The following is a 15602-nucleotide window of genomic DNA, read 5'->3' on the forward strand; positions in this document are numbered from 1 at the left end:
ATAATGATTCTTACCGTTGAAACTTTTCTACGACCCACCGTGATGTTTATTTTCCATCGAACCTATTCATAAAGTTACATAGACATGTATGGAGAGAAAAAACAAATATAAGCTCCATCTAAAACTTTTGTGGCCCCCGAGAAGTTTTCAATGGTAAGAGTTTAATCCCATTGTGTAGTCCACTTGAGCCTTGAATCTGCCTCATTTTTTGGCTTACGTCCTAAAATGATACGAAAAAAATAGATGGACGGTGTGGATAAGATCCATACATCACGGTGGCCACGGGTGAGGGTTGGACGTCCAACAATTTCGGCGTCCCCATTGAGTCCCATACTTTGAAGGACGAAGAATGCTAATATGCAGCGCGCTCGTAGAACAAGGTCTACATGTGTACACGTGAGAAATTTGTGGACATAAAAGACCGTTGATCTGGTGGGCCACCACGTGGGGTGTCTATAGGCCAAAACAGTAGTTGCTGAATAATTTCTACCGTTTGTTCATGGGTTTTGCCATTGAATGAGGACCGTTCTTCTAACCGCTCTTTTTTGTAGGCCGGTGATAGGGTAGATACCCCAGTCCAAAACCATCATTATCCACCTTGTTGTCCGCGAGATCAACAGTCCCCAAACGTTTTCGTCTAGAGAACTGGCCACCTTTATTTATTTATTTATTTTTACACACGCACACACAACCCCACACACGCACGCCGTAGTGGAATTTCACCACCTATGGGTACTCGAACCCTTGACGCGTTGTAAACTTCTGAGAGTCTACCACCCGATTAAGAGTAAGGACCCAGAGAGAACTGCTCACTTGCACGCAATGGTGCTACAGCTCGCGATACAATACCACTTTTGATGCCACTAATACAGGAAATCAGAACCGTTAAAACGATAGTCTCCACCACGGAGATGACCATTCTCGAAAATCAGGTTGATCCGGCCTCACATTAATATGACCATTGGTTGTCATCTGATTCCAACGGTGCGGCCCACCAGATGAGCGGGTGGGACTGATATTCGTACCGGGTGCTCTTCACGGTGGCGCCCACCGTTTCACGGTGCTGATATCCTTGAAGTTGTACGCTGACGGAAAAGACGGTTCAGTATTGATTAGGGAGTGGATCCGGTGCGCCTCGAGGCACGGTATTTTTTCTGCATCCATGCTATTCTCTTTACACGTGTCACACGTACTTAAAAAGTGAGTGGGCACGGATGAGCCGATCCTAGCCGTTTATTTGGTAGCATAAAAATCAACACCGCAAGGCGAGTGGATTAGTTGTTACCCGGGTAACACGTTGGTGGGTGTTACCCTGACCGTGGGGCCCACCTTGATGCATGTGTTTTATATTGACACCTTCCATCAGTTCTTCCCGCTCATTTTAGGGGCATGGTCAAAAAAAAAATAAAAATGCAGATCCAAAAATCTCAGGTGGACAACACAGTAGTGATTGAATGGCCGCTATTTAAAACCATTTGGGGGCCACAAGATTTTTGTATCAAGATTATATTTGTGTTTTCCCTTCATCCAGATACGTGTGACCTTATCAACAGGTTGGATGGAAAATAAAAATAAGGGTGGTCCCTGGGAAGTTTGTAACGGTGGCATTCAATAACCACTGTTTCCCGTGGTGTGGTCCACCAGAGATTTGGATAGGCTTCAATTTTAAGATCATGCCCAGAAATAATCTGAAAAAACTGATGGACGGCATGGATATACAATCAAGGTGGACCCCACGTTCAGGGTAAAACCCACCAATGTGTTTCCCGGGTAACACCAAATCCGCTCCGCACTAAAGGACCATAATCATATACGGTTACCATTCACTGGCGATATTTTCATTTTCATTTTATCAAAGCAGTTTTTCGTTAGAGAAAAATCAACGGCAGATATTCCATGATGCCCAGCTGGGATCCACATACAAGTGTGCCATGTGTAAGGTAGGCGGGTTTCCCGAGGTACTATTAAGTGGAAAGGAATGCAAGATGATAATTCCGTCATCTGCGCCTCAAATTTTGATTACGGGCCCATCCGTACAAATCTAATCCCGCCAGAGATCAGCCCTGGCCCACCGAAACGAGACACAATCCCAACGGTACAAAAACGTCCCTTCACGTGACCGATCCGGTTCGTATGCCCGACTCGAGCCGGTCAAAAAAACGGCCGAACCACGCCCCGCATCGTTAGCCGTGCTTAAAGCGAAACCGTTCCATTCCACGTGTTAGGCTCCCATTGGCCCAGCTCAGAGCATCCAATGACAGACGCTGCTTTTTATACACGTCCCTCGCTATTCCTCCGCCTTCGAGATTTCCCTCTGTATCTTTTCGGTGGTCGGCTTCGCCATGGCGCTCTCTTCGGCGGTCCGTCTCATCTGCCTCCTGCTGCTCGTAGTAGCGAATCCTCCACCGTGTTCCGCAGGACACGATTACGGTGACGCATTGCGGAAGAGCATCCTCTTCTTCGAGGGGCAGCGCTCCGGTAAGCTCCCGCCAGACCAGCGATTGAAGTGGCGGAGAGACTCTGCGCTGAGAGACGGAGCTCACGAAGGAGTAAGAGAAACTCATTTTTATCGTCGTTTTCTCGACATTTTGATTTCTCGGGGGAAATGAGGGTTTGCTCGTTTGCCGTGTGTTTTGTTTGGATTTCTCTCTCACATATTGCGATATTTTCTTGGAATGCTGAAAAGTGAAAATCTCGCGTTCGTTAGCTCAGTGATTTTCAGGTTGAAGGAGGTTTGGTAGTCTGCCGGAATACCTAATTATTCGGTGAAGAGGCCCACGCAATCCACAAGTGGGGTCTGGTGATTTGGGATATTAGCCGGAAACATTCACCAACCCGGCTTGGTGGGCCAGCGTATTCGGCTCTCCAGCGGACTACCGTCTTTTACCGAAAAACTAGAGTTTTATAATTCGTGCACGTCGGATATACCTAGCTAAGTGATATCAATCCGATTGGATTCGGCTGCAGGGGATTAGGGAACCGTCCGATCAATGTGGTTGCCTCTTGGATTGGGTGCAGTAGCTATCCAGAAAAATGGCCATAGATTGAACGGCTAGAAATACCCGATTACTGTCATTGGGCATTGGTTCATCCATACGTTGGCTGCTGTGGTGTGGTCCATCTGAAATCTATATCTGATTCATTTTTGTGACCACGCCCAAAAATAAGCTGACAAAACGGATGGACGGCGTGGATATACAATGCATGCATCGAGGTGAGGTCCATGGTAGGGTCCCACCCACATTGCTGGTTCCGTTTCGCGGGTAAGTCGCGTCACTCGACGTGTACTGTATCTGCCAAAAAAAGGACAGACGGACTCATGTGTCAGTTTTGCACAGTTTAAAAAAGGCAGTGATACAAGCCACCCAAATTGTTGGTCACATTGTCGATGGACCAGATTTCCAAAATTACTCTGAACGAGAAATCATAACCATCCAATAAATGTCCATCAGATGGACAGTCAGAACTATAATAGTGAGTGGTCCAAGTTTCGAAGGGAAAAAACATTTGAGTTAATATTATTTTCTGATTGCAGTTTTTTAGGTTACTCTCCATCCATTTGGAATTGCGATTCGGATACTCCGAATAGCCATTCAACTATACCACGTGTACGGTTGAAGAGTCTCCACCACTTCTGAAGTTGTACAACGATGAAAATCCTTCGATAGAAACCAAAATCTCACTCTTTTCGAATTCCCACTTTATTACAAAACAGTGTGAAAGTTAGTATACTTTTTCCGTTATTTTGTCGTGTAGTATTCCCATTTTCATCCCAAAATGCGGCGACATTTCGAGAAAGAAGCAAAACTGGAAATCGTCCGTCCGTTACATTGACCGCCTTAAAATTGATAGTTCCCTCCATTCGTCAGGAGTGGTCCACACAAATCAATAAACAATGGATTGCCTTAGTCTACACGTGGCCCACCTGATGAATGGATAACCTAATTTTATTTATTTATTTATGAAATTGTTCGTTGGCCCCCACAACTTACAGGTTCGTTTGGTATATTGCCTAATAATAGCTGGAGTTTGAACTCTTGGTTATGATGACGAAATTGCCCTTTGTGAGGATGGAGCTTACACTTTTATATGGGGGTGGAAATGTCAAATTCCCTCCCTGTTGTGGTGCTTCACATGCATATTCAAGTAACAGATCTGGACCGTCCATTTGAGTTTTCCCTATTCTTTTCGTGGCCACAGCGCACACTCACATGGATGGATTACAAAAAGAGAGACCAATATTTGGAAGGTTAGCGGCTTACGAGCTACAGAAGTTTTTCATGGTGGGCCATCAGAAGTGGGGGAAACTTGATGGATGGTTCAGATTGATGATTTCCACGTGTCTAAATCATGTGCGCACACATGATCGTAAATGCACACATGCATGAGCTTTTTTCTTCTATCCTTTCGGTTTTCCACTTTCCACTCCAACGAATTCCAACTTGCGGCCGTTATCTATGGCCAGATAAGTCGTTAACGTCTTAACGCCGTCATATTTCTGTTTACAGGTGGACCTGACGGGCGGTTACTACGACGCCGGCGACAATGTGAAGTTCGGCTTCCCGATGGCCTTCACGACGACACTGCTGGCGTGGAGCGTCATCGATTTCGGGAGGAGCATGGGCCCGGAGCTCAATAACGCCGTTAAGGCCGTTAAGTGGGCGACGGACTATCTGTTAAAAGCAACGGCGGTCCCGAACACTATCTACGTGCAGGTGGGGGACGCTTTCTCGGACCACAACTGCTGGGAGCGGCCGGAGGACATGGACACGCGACGGACTGTCTACAAGGTGGACACTGCGCACCCCGGATCTGATGTGGCGGGCGAGACTGCTGCGGCACTCGCAGCCGGGTCGATCGTGTTCCGGTCACGTGACCCCGCGTACTCTAGCCTCCTCCTCAACAGAGCCGTTAGCGTAAGTCGTTTTCACACACAATCTTTTTCCGTTCGGTCGTTGTTGTACGGAGCGAATCACGAGGAGTCTGCTTTATTACTCTGAGCTAGTGCATGTGGGGGCAACGGTAGAGTTAGTGGGCGTCTGACAGTGGGACTGGAATCCTCCCTACTTATATCTATTTTAAGCTGCGAGTGAAACACCAAAGCTCCGTGGGGTCCATGTTGTGTATGTAAAATCCTATCCGTCCATCAGGTTATAACATTGTATGGACTCTGCATGCATAAGATCAGCCCGATTATAAGCTGCTAGTTCACAGTGTGGCCCACCTGAATTTTATATTCTCCTCATCTTGGTTATCTACACCTGATTGACGGCTCCAATGAAAGATATACATCACAATGGTTCGAATATGAACCTGTGGTTGGCATTTCCTCCCCGGAAACGGATTGGCTACTCTCCCTGCCACGAGCCCGGTGGCTGATGGTCGCTGCTCTGTGGGCCGCACCATGATGTATGTGTTTCATCCATTCTGTTCATCCATTTTTAAAGATCATTTTAGGGTTTGATCCAAAATATTAGGGGTATGTAAATCTCAGGTGGACCACACCACAAGAAAACAATAGTGATTGGATATCCATCATTCAAATCTTTCTAAGACCTACTGTACTGTTTATTTGACATCTATTATGGTGCTATAAAATGATATAAAATGATGAATGCGATAAACAACAATCAGGGGCCCCACACACAACTTTTGCATTGTTTAGCAGGGGAGTGATCTTCGTCTCCCATTACCAGTTGGTTTCCTGTTATTGTCCACTTAAGATTCGGATATACCTCATTTTTTGGTCTCATGGCATAAAAATATATGAATGTCATGGATGAAACACATACATCATGGTGGGCCCCACAGAGCACCCACCACCAGCCATTGGCTGATGGCAGGGGGAGTAGCCAATCCGTTTCCTCCATCCCCATTGTTCCATGTTAGGTGCCCCATCAGAATCCCGTATCTAGCAGTTTTTTTAATGCCATAAGGCACCGTCCATGGACGGCGTGGATTTTACATATACAACATGGTGGCACCAGCAGGCTTGGTTGATTTTGGTGCTGTGCTGCGGGCGATTCCAGTCCTGGTCCATCGTGCTGGATCCGGAAGGTTGGCTCGTCGCAGCTACTCGACATGGGTTGCTGGGGAACAAGGATTCGAACCGTACAACTAGTGAATTTCACCTACCTAATGATCCTTGCCATTAATTTCACCAGATGGATCTGGTCTAATGCTGACCGTGTGAATTGGACAGTCAGTCAGCAATATTAACTTCCGCCCTTCCATATGTAGGACCAATTAATGGACGTTCTCTCTGCTCTATCTGTCACGTGTCATCAAAGGACGGACGCAGGACCCTTTCCTGACCTCATTGCAGCGTTCTACCACCCTTACACATGTAGTCTAGGACGTACACGTGTCTACATTTACTCAACTTGAACCATCTGAATCATGGGCCCCTCATTGCAGGAACCAAAATGGACTATGGTTAATGTCTCTCGATCGTTCATTTGATGGCCACGAACCGGACAGATAGGGTCACGCGTCCACTTTGTTTATAGTTAGAAGCCATCTACAGTGGAGCCCGCGATTTGAACGATTAGGATTCGGAAACATCCATGCTACATGTGCGGGCTATGTGCCCGCGTGTGTAGGGTGATGCTCCGACAGAGTATCTATGTTTTTTTTCTCGGGAGTAACGGAACGGACTTGCGTGGCAGTGTTACGATATTTTCATTCCGTTTTGCGGTGCAGGTCTTCGAGTTTGCTGACAAGCACCGGGGTGCGTACAGTAGCAGCCTTCACTCTGCGGTTTGCCCTTTTTACTGCGACGTGAATGGGTATCAGGTGAGGCGAAAATGCGACCGTTGGATTATGATAGAGAAAAGCATGACCGTTGGACCTTTTCTTTTCACTTTGCGAAAATAGCATTTTTGGAAGCTTTCAACTGATTCCTAACCTACACAACACTCTACTGAAATGATTCCGTAGAGTCATATCCACTAAACATTCATGCTAGCTACCCTTTTCCTCCGTGGAAGTTTCACTTGGCATGGTGAATTTGAAACCGTCCATCGAGTGGGCCCCTACCCATTGGAAAGTTGGACGGTTTGATTTTCATTGTAAAAACCAGCGTCCCGTTTCCTCTACCAACTGTTTAAGGTAGAGGAACAGGGGAGCGTTCGCTCTTCTCAAAATGGGTGATTGCCGCTCTATGTAATTTTGTGGAACCTGGACAGATCTGTCTGTTGAAATAATGGGGCCCACAGTGATCGTCCCAACATTTCCACGTAAGGGTAGAGTGCGGGATCAGTTATTTGGTGATCCGGCGGATTTCCGTTCTTTCCAAGAAAACTGAAAGGATTTATCGTTGGTTGGCCATTTGGGGTTTGCTCACTTTTTTCACCCCCCTTTCTTTTTCCTTTTCTTTTTCTTTTTTCTAAAATTAGGCGTGATTTGCTCTCGTAATCATATGATTTTTTCCCTATATTCTATCAAGCCCGCAATCTACGGTCCACAGATTGAATAATTTTCATTCTATCATGTATATGTAGCATCTAAAGCTTTTGATCTGACCCTGTGGATCAACCTTATTCAACAATCAATTCCATCCACTTATCGAGTGGGCCATATTGTTGAAACTAAGTTCTAGCGTTTTAAAAGTAACAAAATACAAATGTGGTCCACTAGATGAGTGGATATGGATGATTTTTGCCCAACTGATCCTCATGATGCGGATAAACTATTGGAGAGGTTGGATATTGAACACATGAGAAAGATTGGAAGTTATTCACTGGGTGGCATTCTGTCATGGATGCATGTAGCATCCAACCTCCACACGAGTTCTAGTATGTGTATGTAACATCCAACCCTTCCAATAGGTTGGACCAATACGAGGATGCTTCCACAAAAATTAACACCATCCATCATCAGGTGGGCCATACTGTTGAAAACAATATCTAGAAATTGATAAGTTAGAAAATACAATGTGGTCAGCTAGATCAGTGGATGTGGCTGATTTTCTCAGACGGTAATCCTCATGATCCGGATAAGCTATTGGACGGATTGGATTTTGCATGCGCAAGAAAGATTGGAAGTTATTCACTAGGCGGATGGTTTCTTTTAGTCCATTCCCATGTAGTGAAAACGTGGCACCTGTGTGTGATGTCTTAGCCGTTCATTACGTGACGCCCTTGTCCCAAACCAAAAAAATCAGGCCTTCAAAAGAAAGAACCTTAACCGGGTTGGTTATTACAAGTTTATATAACTAACTTGGCCGAGTAATCCCAGCCGTCCATCAGCTAGGTCTCACCAAAAGTTAGTAAAACTTGGCCGAGTAATCCCAGCCGTCCATCAGCTAGGTCTCACCAAAAGTTAGTAAATTAGGGTTGTAATTTTAAAATGAAGATAAGATGGACCCCACAAGGGGGAATGGATGTTGGTTGCAGGATGAGTTGCTTTGGGGAGCAGCATGGTTGCACAAGGCATCGAGGAGGCGGGAATACAGAGAGTACATAAAGACGAACGAGGAGGTGTTGGGAGCTGGAGAAACCATTAATGAATTCGGTTGGGATAACAAGCATGCTGGTATTAACGTCCTCATTTCCAAGGTGCTTTTCCTTCGCCCTTTTTGACCATGTATATAATCCCTTTTTTAAGATATGGAGTGGGGCCCACTTTTCTTAATCTTCCAGCCGTTAGCATGATGGATCCCATGTGTATTGTGTGAGCGTGCCCCAAATACCCATCACGTCTATATTACTGTTTGTCATGTATTCGCCCTAACCGTTTGTTTTTAAGTCACTGATCTAACGGTTAGTATCAACTGATTTGCGATAATTTTTTAGGACTCGCTTATCCTTCGTGGGTTCCTTTCAGTTCAACGGTAAGATCCCCGAACTACATAAAGACAAGCGTATCACAACACTATTCACGTTCTGATGCAAAAGTACTGTAGTTACTAACGAAACACTGTGTTGTGCCTGTCCTTTCTTGTCTTCTCCTTTCGTCTTATTATTCTTACTATTATTCCATTTAGATACTTGCAAAATGGTTGTGACTCATTCACTGCAAACGAGGCATAGTTCTAAGGAAATCCTGACCGTCAAAATAGCTGGCTCTGTTATGAACAGAGTATAACGCAGAAGAACCATTTTTGAGGTTGGATTTTCCTGTTGAATTTAGGGCCCATGGATAATAAGAATAGAATAGGTTGATATAGGTGGTACAATGAGGTGCAATGGAGAGCAAGAACTCCATCAGTTAAGAGTGAGTTGATATGAGATGGATGCTATAAGAAGGTAATAGGGAGGGTCAAGGGGACGTGCATGAGGGAACGTGATTTTGCATAAAGCTCCTACGGAATGTTTGTGAGAAATCTACCTCTTCATACATTTTTTCAAATCATTTTAGAACATGTGACAAAAAATGAGGTAGATCCAAAACTCAAGCAAGCGCGCGATAAGAAATGATGAGGATTGAATGTTCACCATTGAAATATTTGTTAGATGACAAAAGTTTCAGATTAGGCTTAATATGTTTGTGTTTTCAGTTTATCCCATTAAAAATGACCTTATGAACTGTATAAATGACATATAAACATTATGGTGGACTCTAGGGAGGTTTCAGCGTAGGCATTTCTCTACCCTCTGTTTCTTGTTGTGGGTCATACTTAGTTTGGATATGCTTTATGTTTTGTCCCATGTTTTAAAATGATTTGGCAAAACAAATGAATATGGTTGATTTCTCACAAACATCACGGTGGAGGTCATTTATCTTCCCTTAACAAGAAATCCACATCCTGCATGAAGGTAGTAAAAAAGAAAATTTGTAGTACCAGCTAAAGTAGCTCAATAAAATTCATGTAACTAGCCCGAACCATTTGACATAAGATTTAAATGATGATGATAATGATATTAAATTTCTTATTGAATTTTCGTCATTCACTTCTCTTCCTAGCAATAGATAGCGACCATAGTATTATAAGGAGCGGTGGGAGCTCCTTTAGGACCCCAATTCTAACAAACAATTTTAATATATCAATTGTACTGTCGAAGTAAACCTAGTGGAAAAATAAACTTTATAGGTGGGAACACTAGAGAACAATATCTAGCCGGTTGATAAATAGCAAAATACATATTGCCATAGACTAGATAGATGTCTTGTTAGACAGATCCACCTAATACGTTGGAAGTTGTATGGTGGGTGGACCGTAATTTAAATATTCAAAACCTTCCTATTTAAATGTAAGAGATCATCAGGCTCCCATTTATGTGTGATCTCATCCATCCAATGGGTGGTCTGGCCATTTAAATGCCCTTATTTGATCTTGAGCGGAGAGGGACCCAACCCACACCCAGTCTCGCATATGTGTGGCACGTTCAAGCTTACATTCGTCTTGTATGTCACGCTGAAACATATGCTTTTGTCATTAGTGCTTTCAATCCTTTTCATTGCAAGGACAAAAGTACAGGCAGCTTATATTCTCTTCTCTATTATGCATGCCTTTTCTCTTTTACATCTTTTTCTTTTGGTCGGCATTGTCCTCTTTATTCCTTTCCTGGCGAAATGCATGTGATTTGAGGAAGTATGATGGATGACTCCCACATGGGCCCCATGCATTGGAAAACACCTGGATGCACATACTTGTGAAGTCTTGGGCCTTTTTGATTGCCACTCATCAAGTGGGCCACACCACCATTTTTATATTATATTAGCAGTAATCCATTTTTTTCTGTGTTGGCCCACCTAATAAGTGAAATTTGCACTAGGTGATCTTGACAGTGAGCAGAACTTATTGGACGGGTTGGATGTCGCATACACGTGATATTTTGGAACTTACCCGCTGGTTGGATGGTAACTTAACATCTAATTATAAGGATTGAAACAACCTTGATAGCCTATAGTTTATAGAAACTATAATTTCTAATACATAGTTACTGTTACTTAAAAAAGGGATGGACTCATTTTTTAAGTGTCACAACCAAACAGGGCCTTTGTGGTTGAACCATGCCATTTGTGGGCCTCTTCCTTCATAGTCTGGAAACGGATGGCTAGGATTGAAGCCCGGGAGTTCACACATCCAACCGAGCAATGTGGGTTCATCATCATCATCTAAGCCACTTTGGGTTCAGCTACACTAATTGGATGTTTTAGCTAATTTCTGACTTACAGGATTTCTTTTCTTAGTACAATTTTTAAAGGGGCCCTCAAAACCATTTCAGGCTGAGAGATCTGGGCCATTCATCAGGTAGGGTACACTGTAACTCGTGGATGATAAGAACAGACGTTAGAAAAAAGTGTTTAACTCTCCAAATTCAACGTACATGTGTGGCTCACTTGATGAGTATACTGTCCACAGTGGGGGAAAATTCCAAAAAACAGAAATGATTTTGCGCCATTGCCAAACGGGGTTTTAATATTCTTTTACAATTATGAAAACTCAGGGGCTTTTTTGTAATTTTACAGGAAGTGGCGATGGGAAAAGCTAACTACCTACAGTCGTTCAAGCAAAACGCTGATAGCTTCATCTGTTCGCTGTTGCCGGGAACATCTCGCCCTCAAATTCAATATTCACCAGGTTTCACTAAAATGGTTTTTATTTATTTATTTATTTATTTTTTATTTGTCTGTAAACCGTTTAAATTGCACTCATCTATGACATATGGTTCGTACATCTGGTGGGCCTTACTCTGGATCGGTTTCACCTAAAAGAATGATAGAGAATCCAGAATTCGAGGCTCTTTTACAGATGAACGTCTTATTGCCTTTTAATAGGAAAATAATAAAAAACTTACTGAATTTGCTAATATATATTTATATTTAAATTTATTTATTAATTTAGAATTCTTTTTTAAATATCTCCCCAGAAGTTTTTGGGCCGAGAAATTTTGGAAAACGAGATTTGTCTCTATGGGATTATTAAAGTGGAGTAATAAAGTAAAAAGCCAAGATTTCAGAAACAGAAAAGCAAATGCGATTGGTGGACCCATTCACAGCTCATATCACCAATGTTCAGCATCATGTGGGGTCCAGCTATCATTGGCACCTTTCATTTTATTTTTAATTAAATAATGGTGTCGTTTTCCCTTGAAAAATCAGGTGGGCTGATCTTTAAAGCTGGAGGAAGTAACATGCAGCACGTGACATCGCTGTCTTTCTTGCTTCTGGCTTACTCCAACTACATAAGCCACTCCAGGCAGCTCGTGCCATGTGGCAAGATCTCCGCCACCCCAGCTCAGCTCAGACGGTTGGCCAAACGCCAGGTACCCTCTTTGATTTTTTAGTCAGAGTTTGACTGATAATACACAGGCAGAAATTATTCAAAATCGCATTCCCTTGGTAACAACTAAATCAAATCAAGCATGGACAGAAAATTTCTACTAATTGATCACCTGACCGTTGGATGGATGGACATATATTGGACGGTTAAAAATGTAAAGTATTCAATGCTCCTATTTCAATTATCAAGTATCCAGGAATCATAGGCTAGGGTTGTCCATCTAACTTAAGAACGGTTGGAATTCAATTCAGTCCTTTAAATTGAGAGGAGTTAATATATGCTTTGCCATGTATACAATTTCTAAGTGCCTGTGTATCAACCATGATATCTAGCCCGTGTATGATGCCTAGCCGGTCAAGTTAAGTAAAGCCTACCTAATAAATGGACCACTCGTGTCAATGTGTCGCTTGTGTATGACACTAGAGCCGTACAAAAGGTGGCCCATTTATCAAACAGACTTCATTTCACCGTTCAAATCAATGGACCGCCAATGTATGTTTGTGGCCCAAAGTGGGTTGTACCAGTTCCACTGAAGTGGCACATCATTTGAAATAAAACGTGGTGTATGGGCCGGTTGGACTGGGCTAAATTGAGCCCATTCAAGTACAACTTGAGTTTGGCCCAACCATCAGAACCAATGTCATGATTAGACGGATCAGATCAAGCAACATGTAACACATCAATGGATCAAGTAGCTGACGGAATCTCATGCGAACTCAGTCAATCCGATGATTTTAGCCATGCATGCTCGGTGAGCTCCTTGATTCTAGCCTTAGACGTGTTGCATGTTGCTTGATCTGATCCATCCGATGGTGTGATTGGACTAAATCCATGGGCAGAATCAAGTGCAGGTCCGGCCCAACTAATATTATTGGTCTTAAAGAACCGGCCTACTGCGTCCATATGGATCTATGCATCACTAGCCGTTCGTACAAGTGGGGCCCATGGTAATATTTTGATCCATATATTGCTGATATGCCCCACTCCAAATCCACCATGCTCTGAAAATTCTCGAGGATAAAAATTGGTCTGGATTTTCATAGTCCCATTTGGATTGGCTTGTATCTTCCACTGTGGGTTGGTTTTTAGGGCACAACCTACCCTGAAATGAGGTCATTAGATGAACGGTTTTAACCATGTAAATCCTGGGACATTCACATAATTGTGGCCCATCATAATCAATCTTAACAGTTCATTCAAGGGACCTAATTCCAAAATGCGATGTGACATTTGCACTATGGGCCCATTCATCATGTGGGCCACCAACTGATTTTGTTCTGATCACCAAAGATTTCTTTCTTCTTTATGATCTGTAGGTGGATTACATTCTAGGCGATAATCCTAAGAAAATGTCATACATGGTGGGCTATGGTAATCACTACCCTCTACGCATACACCATCGGGCCAGCTCAGTTCCGTCCGTGGCATCTCATCCGGCCCACATTGGCTGCAAGGCTGGATCACGCTACTATCTCACCCCAAACCCCAACCCTAACATTCTTGTGGGCGCGGTGGTTGGTGGGCCTAACATCACGGACGATTTTCCGGACTCGAGGCCATTCTTCCAAGAGTCAGAGCCCACAACCTACATCAACGCGCCATTGGTGGGCCTACTTGGGTATTTTTGGGCCCATCCTAACCCCACATAATGATGGTAGCTTGTAAAAGCACAGAGTGCGTATTAAGCACCGTGCGTACCCTAGGAAAATATTAGCTGATATAATCATAATTCAATATAGGAAGCTGCATTTTGTAATTACTAGCCTATTTCTTTTAATGCAAAAATGGGTGTTTGGAAATTTTCATTTTGGATGACTTGTGTTTATTTTAATGGTTGAATGAGTTTGTTTACTTGGGGAAGTTGTAAACAAGCGATGAAGGGTTTAGATCTCTGTTAGCAGAATTCTGTTTTAAACTCCTTATTTTAAAGATGGGAGTCATTGGTTTCACTGTTTTCTGTGGTGTGGTCTACTTAAGGTTTGGATCTGCTTCATTAATGGGTTCATCCCTTAAAATAATCTGGAAAACTGGATGGATGGTGTGGATCTAATATATACATCATAGTGTGGCCCACAGAGCTTTGCAACGCCAATACACCACTGAGGTCGCACACCACGTAATCGACTTTGTGGAAGCAAATTGCCGTAGCATTTCACTTTGGAGAGATGGTTATGCGGTTCACTGATTATCAATTTCCAGTTTGATGCGGGTGCACCTCCAAAGCACACTCGAGTGATGACAGTTTTCTTCACCGATTGTCAATTTTGTAGTTTGAACGGGTGTAAATGGAGACAAATGGGAGGAATGGATAGTAAATTGAGATACATGGTGATGCAGTACGGTCTAAACTATAATATAGGATGTGATCACATAAACTATCCAGTGAAATAATCTAAGCAAATCAATTGAAATATTCAACATTCCACGTTATACTAAAGATAATAACAAATGAAATATTCAATGGTTAAATACCATCATCACAATCCTGCAGTACTATATTCAAATCATGCGTATAGGATCCGACGATGGATGAAACCTCTCGATCTTATATGGTTTCAATCCAACAATCAATGCAGCTTTTTTAGTATAAGAAATTAATAACAAATGAATTATTCAATGGTTAAATACCATCATCACAATCCTGCAGTACTGTATTCAAATCATGCGTATAGGATTCGACGATGGATGAAACCTCTCGATCTTATATGGTTTTAATCTAACAATCAATGCAGCTTTTTTAGTATAAGAAATTACATGTTTTTTTAAATAGTGATGCAGGACGGTCTAAACTAGAATGTATGTGTGAGCACATAAATTATCCAGTGAAATAATCTAAGCAAATCAATTGAAATATTCAACAAAGGAAACATGCAATGGTTAAATATCATCATCACAATCCTGCGGTACCGTATTCAAATCATACGTGTATTAGATTCGGCGATAGATGAAACCTCTCGATCTTACATGGTTTCAATCTAACAGTCAATGCAACTTTTCTAGTACAAAAAATCACATGTTTTTTTTTTTGTAATATGGATGGCTGAAAAATCTAAAAGAAGATTAGGATCAATTATCAAATTTTCATGGTAAGGGGACTTCAAAGAATCTAATTATAGACAGTAGCAATCAAATAATACTAGACATAGAAAGAGAAGAAGAATGTTGGATGGTTAGAAAGAGAATTTAGAAGGTTGGATGGTTAAAAACAGAATTTAGAAGAATAAAAGAGATTATGAAAAGAAAATAAATTGACACAGAGAGAAATGAGAAGGAGGCACCAAACTTTTATTAAAAAAATCATCCGTTTAGGATAGAAAACACCCTATTTATAAAATTCGGATTAAAAAGACTAAACTATCCCTATAACAAATAA

At 42.5% G+C, this 15602-nt stretch overlaps 1 protein-coding gene across 1 annotated transcript; it reads left to right on the forward strand.

Moving 5' to 3' along the window:
- The first annotated feature begins 2296 nt into the window (after positions 1 to 2296).
- On the forward strand, positions 2297 to 14034 carry LOC131251518 (endoglucanase 8-like). Its single transcript, XM_058252274.1, has 7 exons — positions 2297 to 2549; positions 4509 to 4916; positions 6703 to 6795; positions 8397 to 8558; positions 11416 to 11527; positions 12049 to 12212; positions 13546 to 14034. Exons 1-7 carry the CDS (start codon positions 2343 to 2345, stop codon positions 13876 to 13878), a joined length of 1479 nt encoding a protein of 492 aa, XP_058108257.1. The 5' UTR covers positions 2297 to 2342; the 3' UTR covers positions 13879 to 14034.
- The last annotated feature ends 1568 nt before the right edge of the window (positions 14035 to 15602 follow it).

This window comes from Magnolia sinica, chromosome 7 (assembly GCF_029962835.1).
Source record: "Magnolia sinica isolate HGM2019 chromosome 7, MsV1, whole genome shotgun sequence".
Lineage (NCBI taxonomy): Eukaryota > Viridiplantae > Streptophyta > Magnoliopsida > Magnoliales > Magnoliaceae > Magnolia > Magnolia sinica.

Coding starts and splice junctions, on each gene's coding strand:
- LOC131251518 (XM_058252274.1), top strand. CDS start 2,343: ATGGCGCTCTCTTCGGCGGTCCGTCTCATCTGCCTCCTGCTGCTCGTA. Junction 4,917..6,702: donor TCCTCAACAGAGCCGTTAGC/GTAAGTCGTTTT, acceptor TTTGCGGTGCAG/GTCTTCGAGTTTGCTGACAA. Junction 12,213..13,545: donor GACGGTTGGCCAAACGCCAG/GTACCCTCTTTG, acceptor TATGATCTGTAG/GTGGATTACATTCTAGGCGA.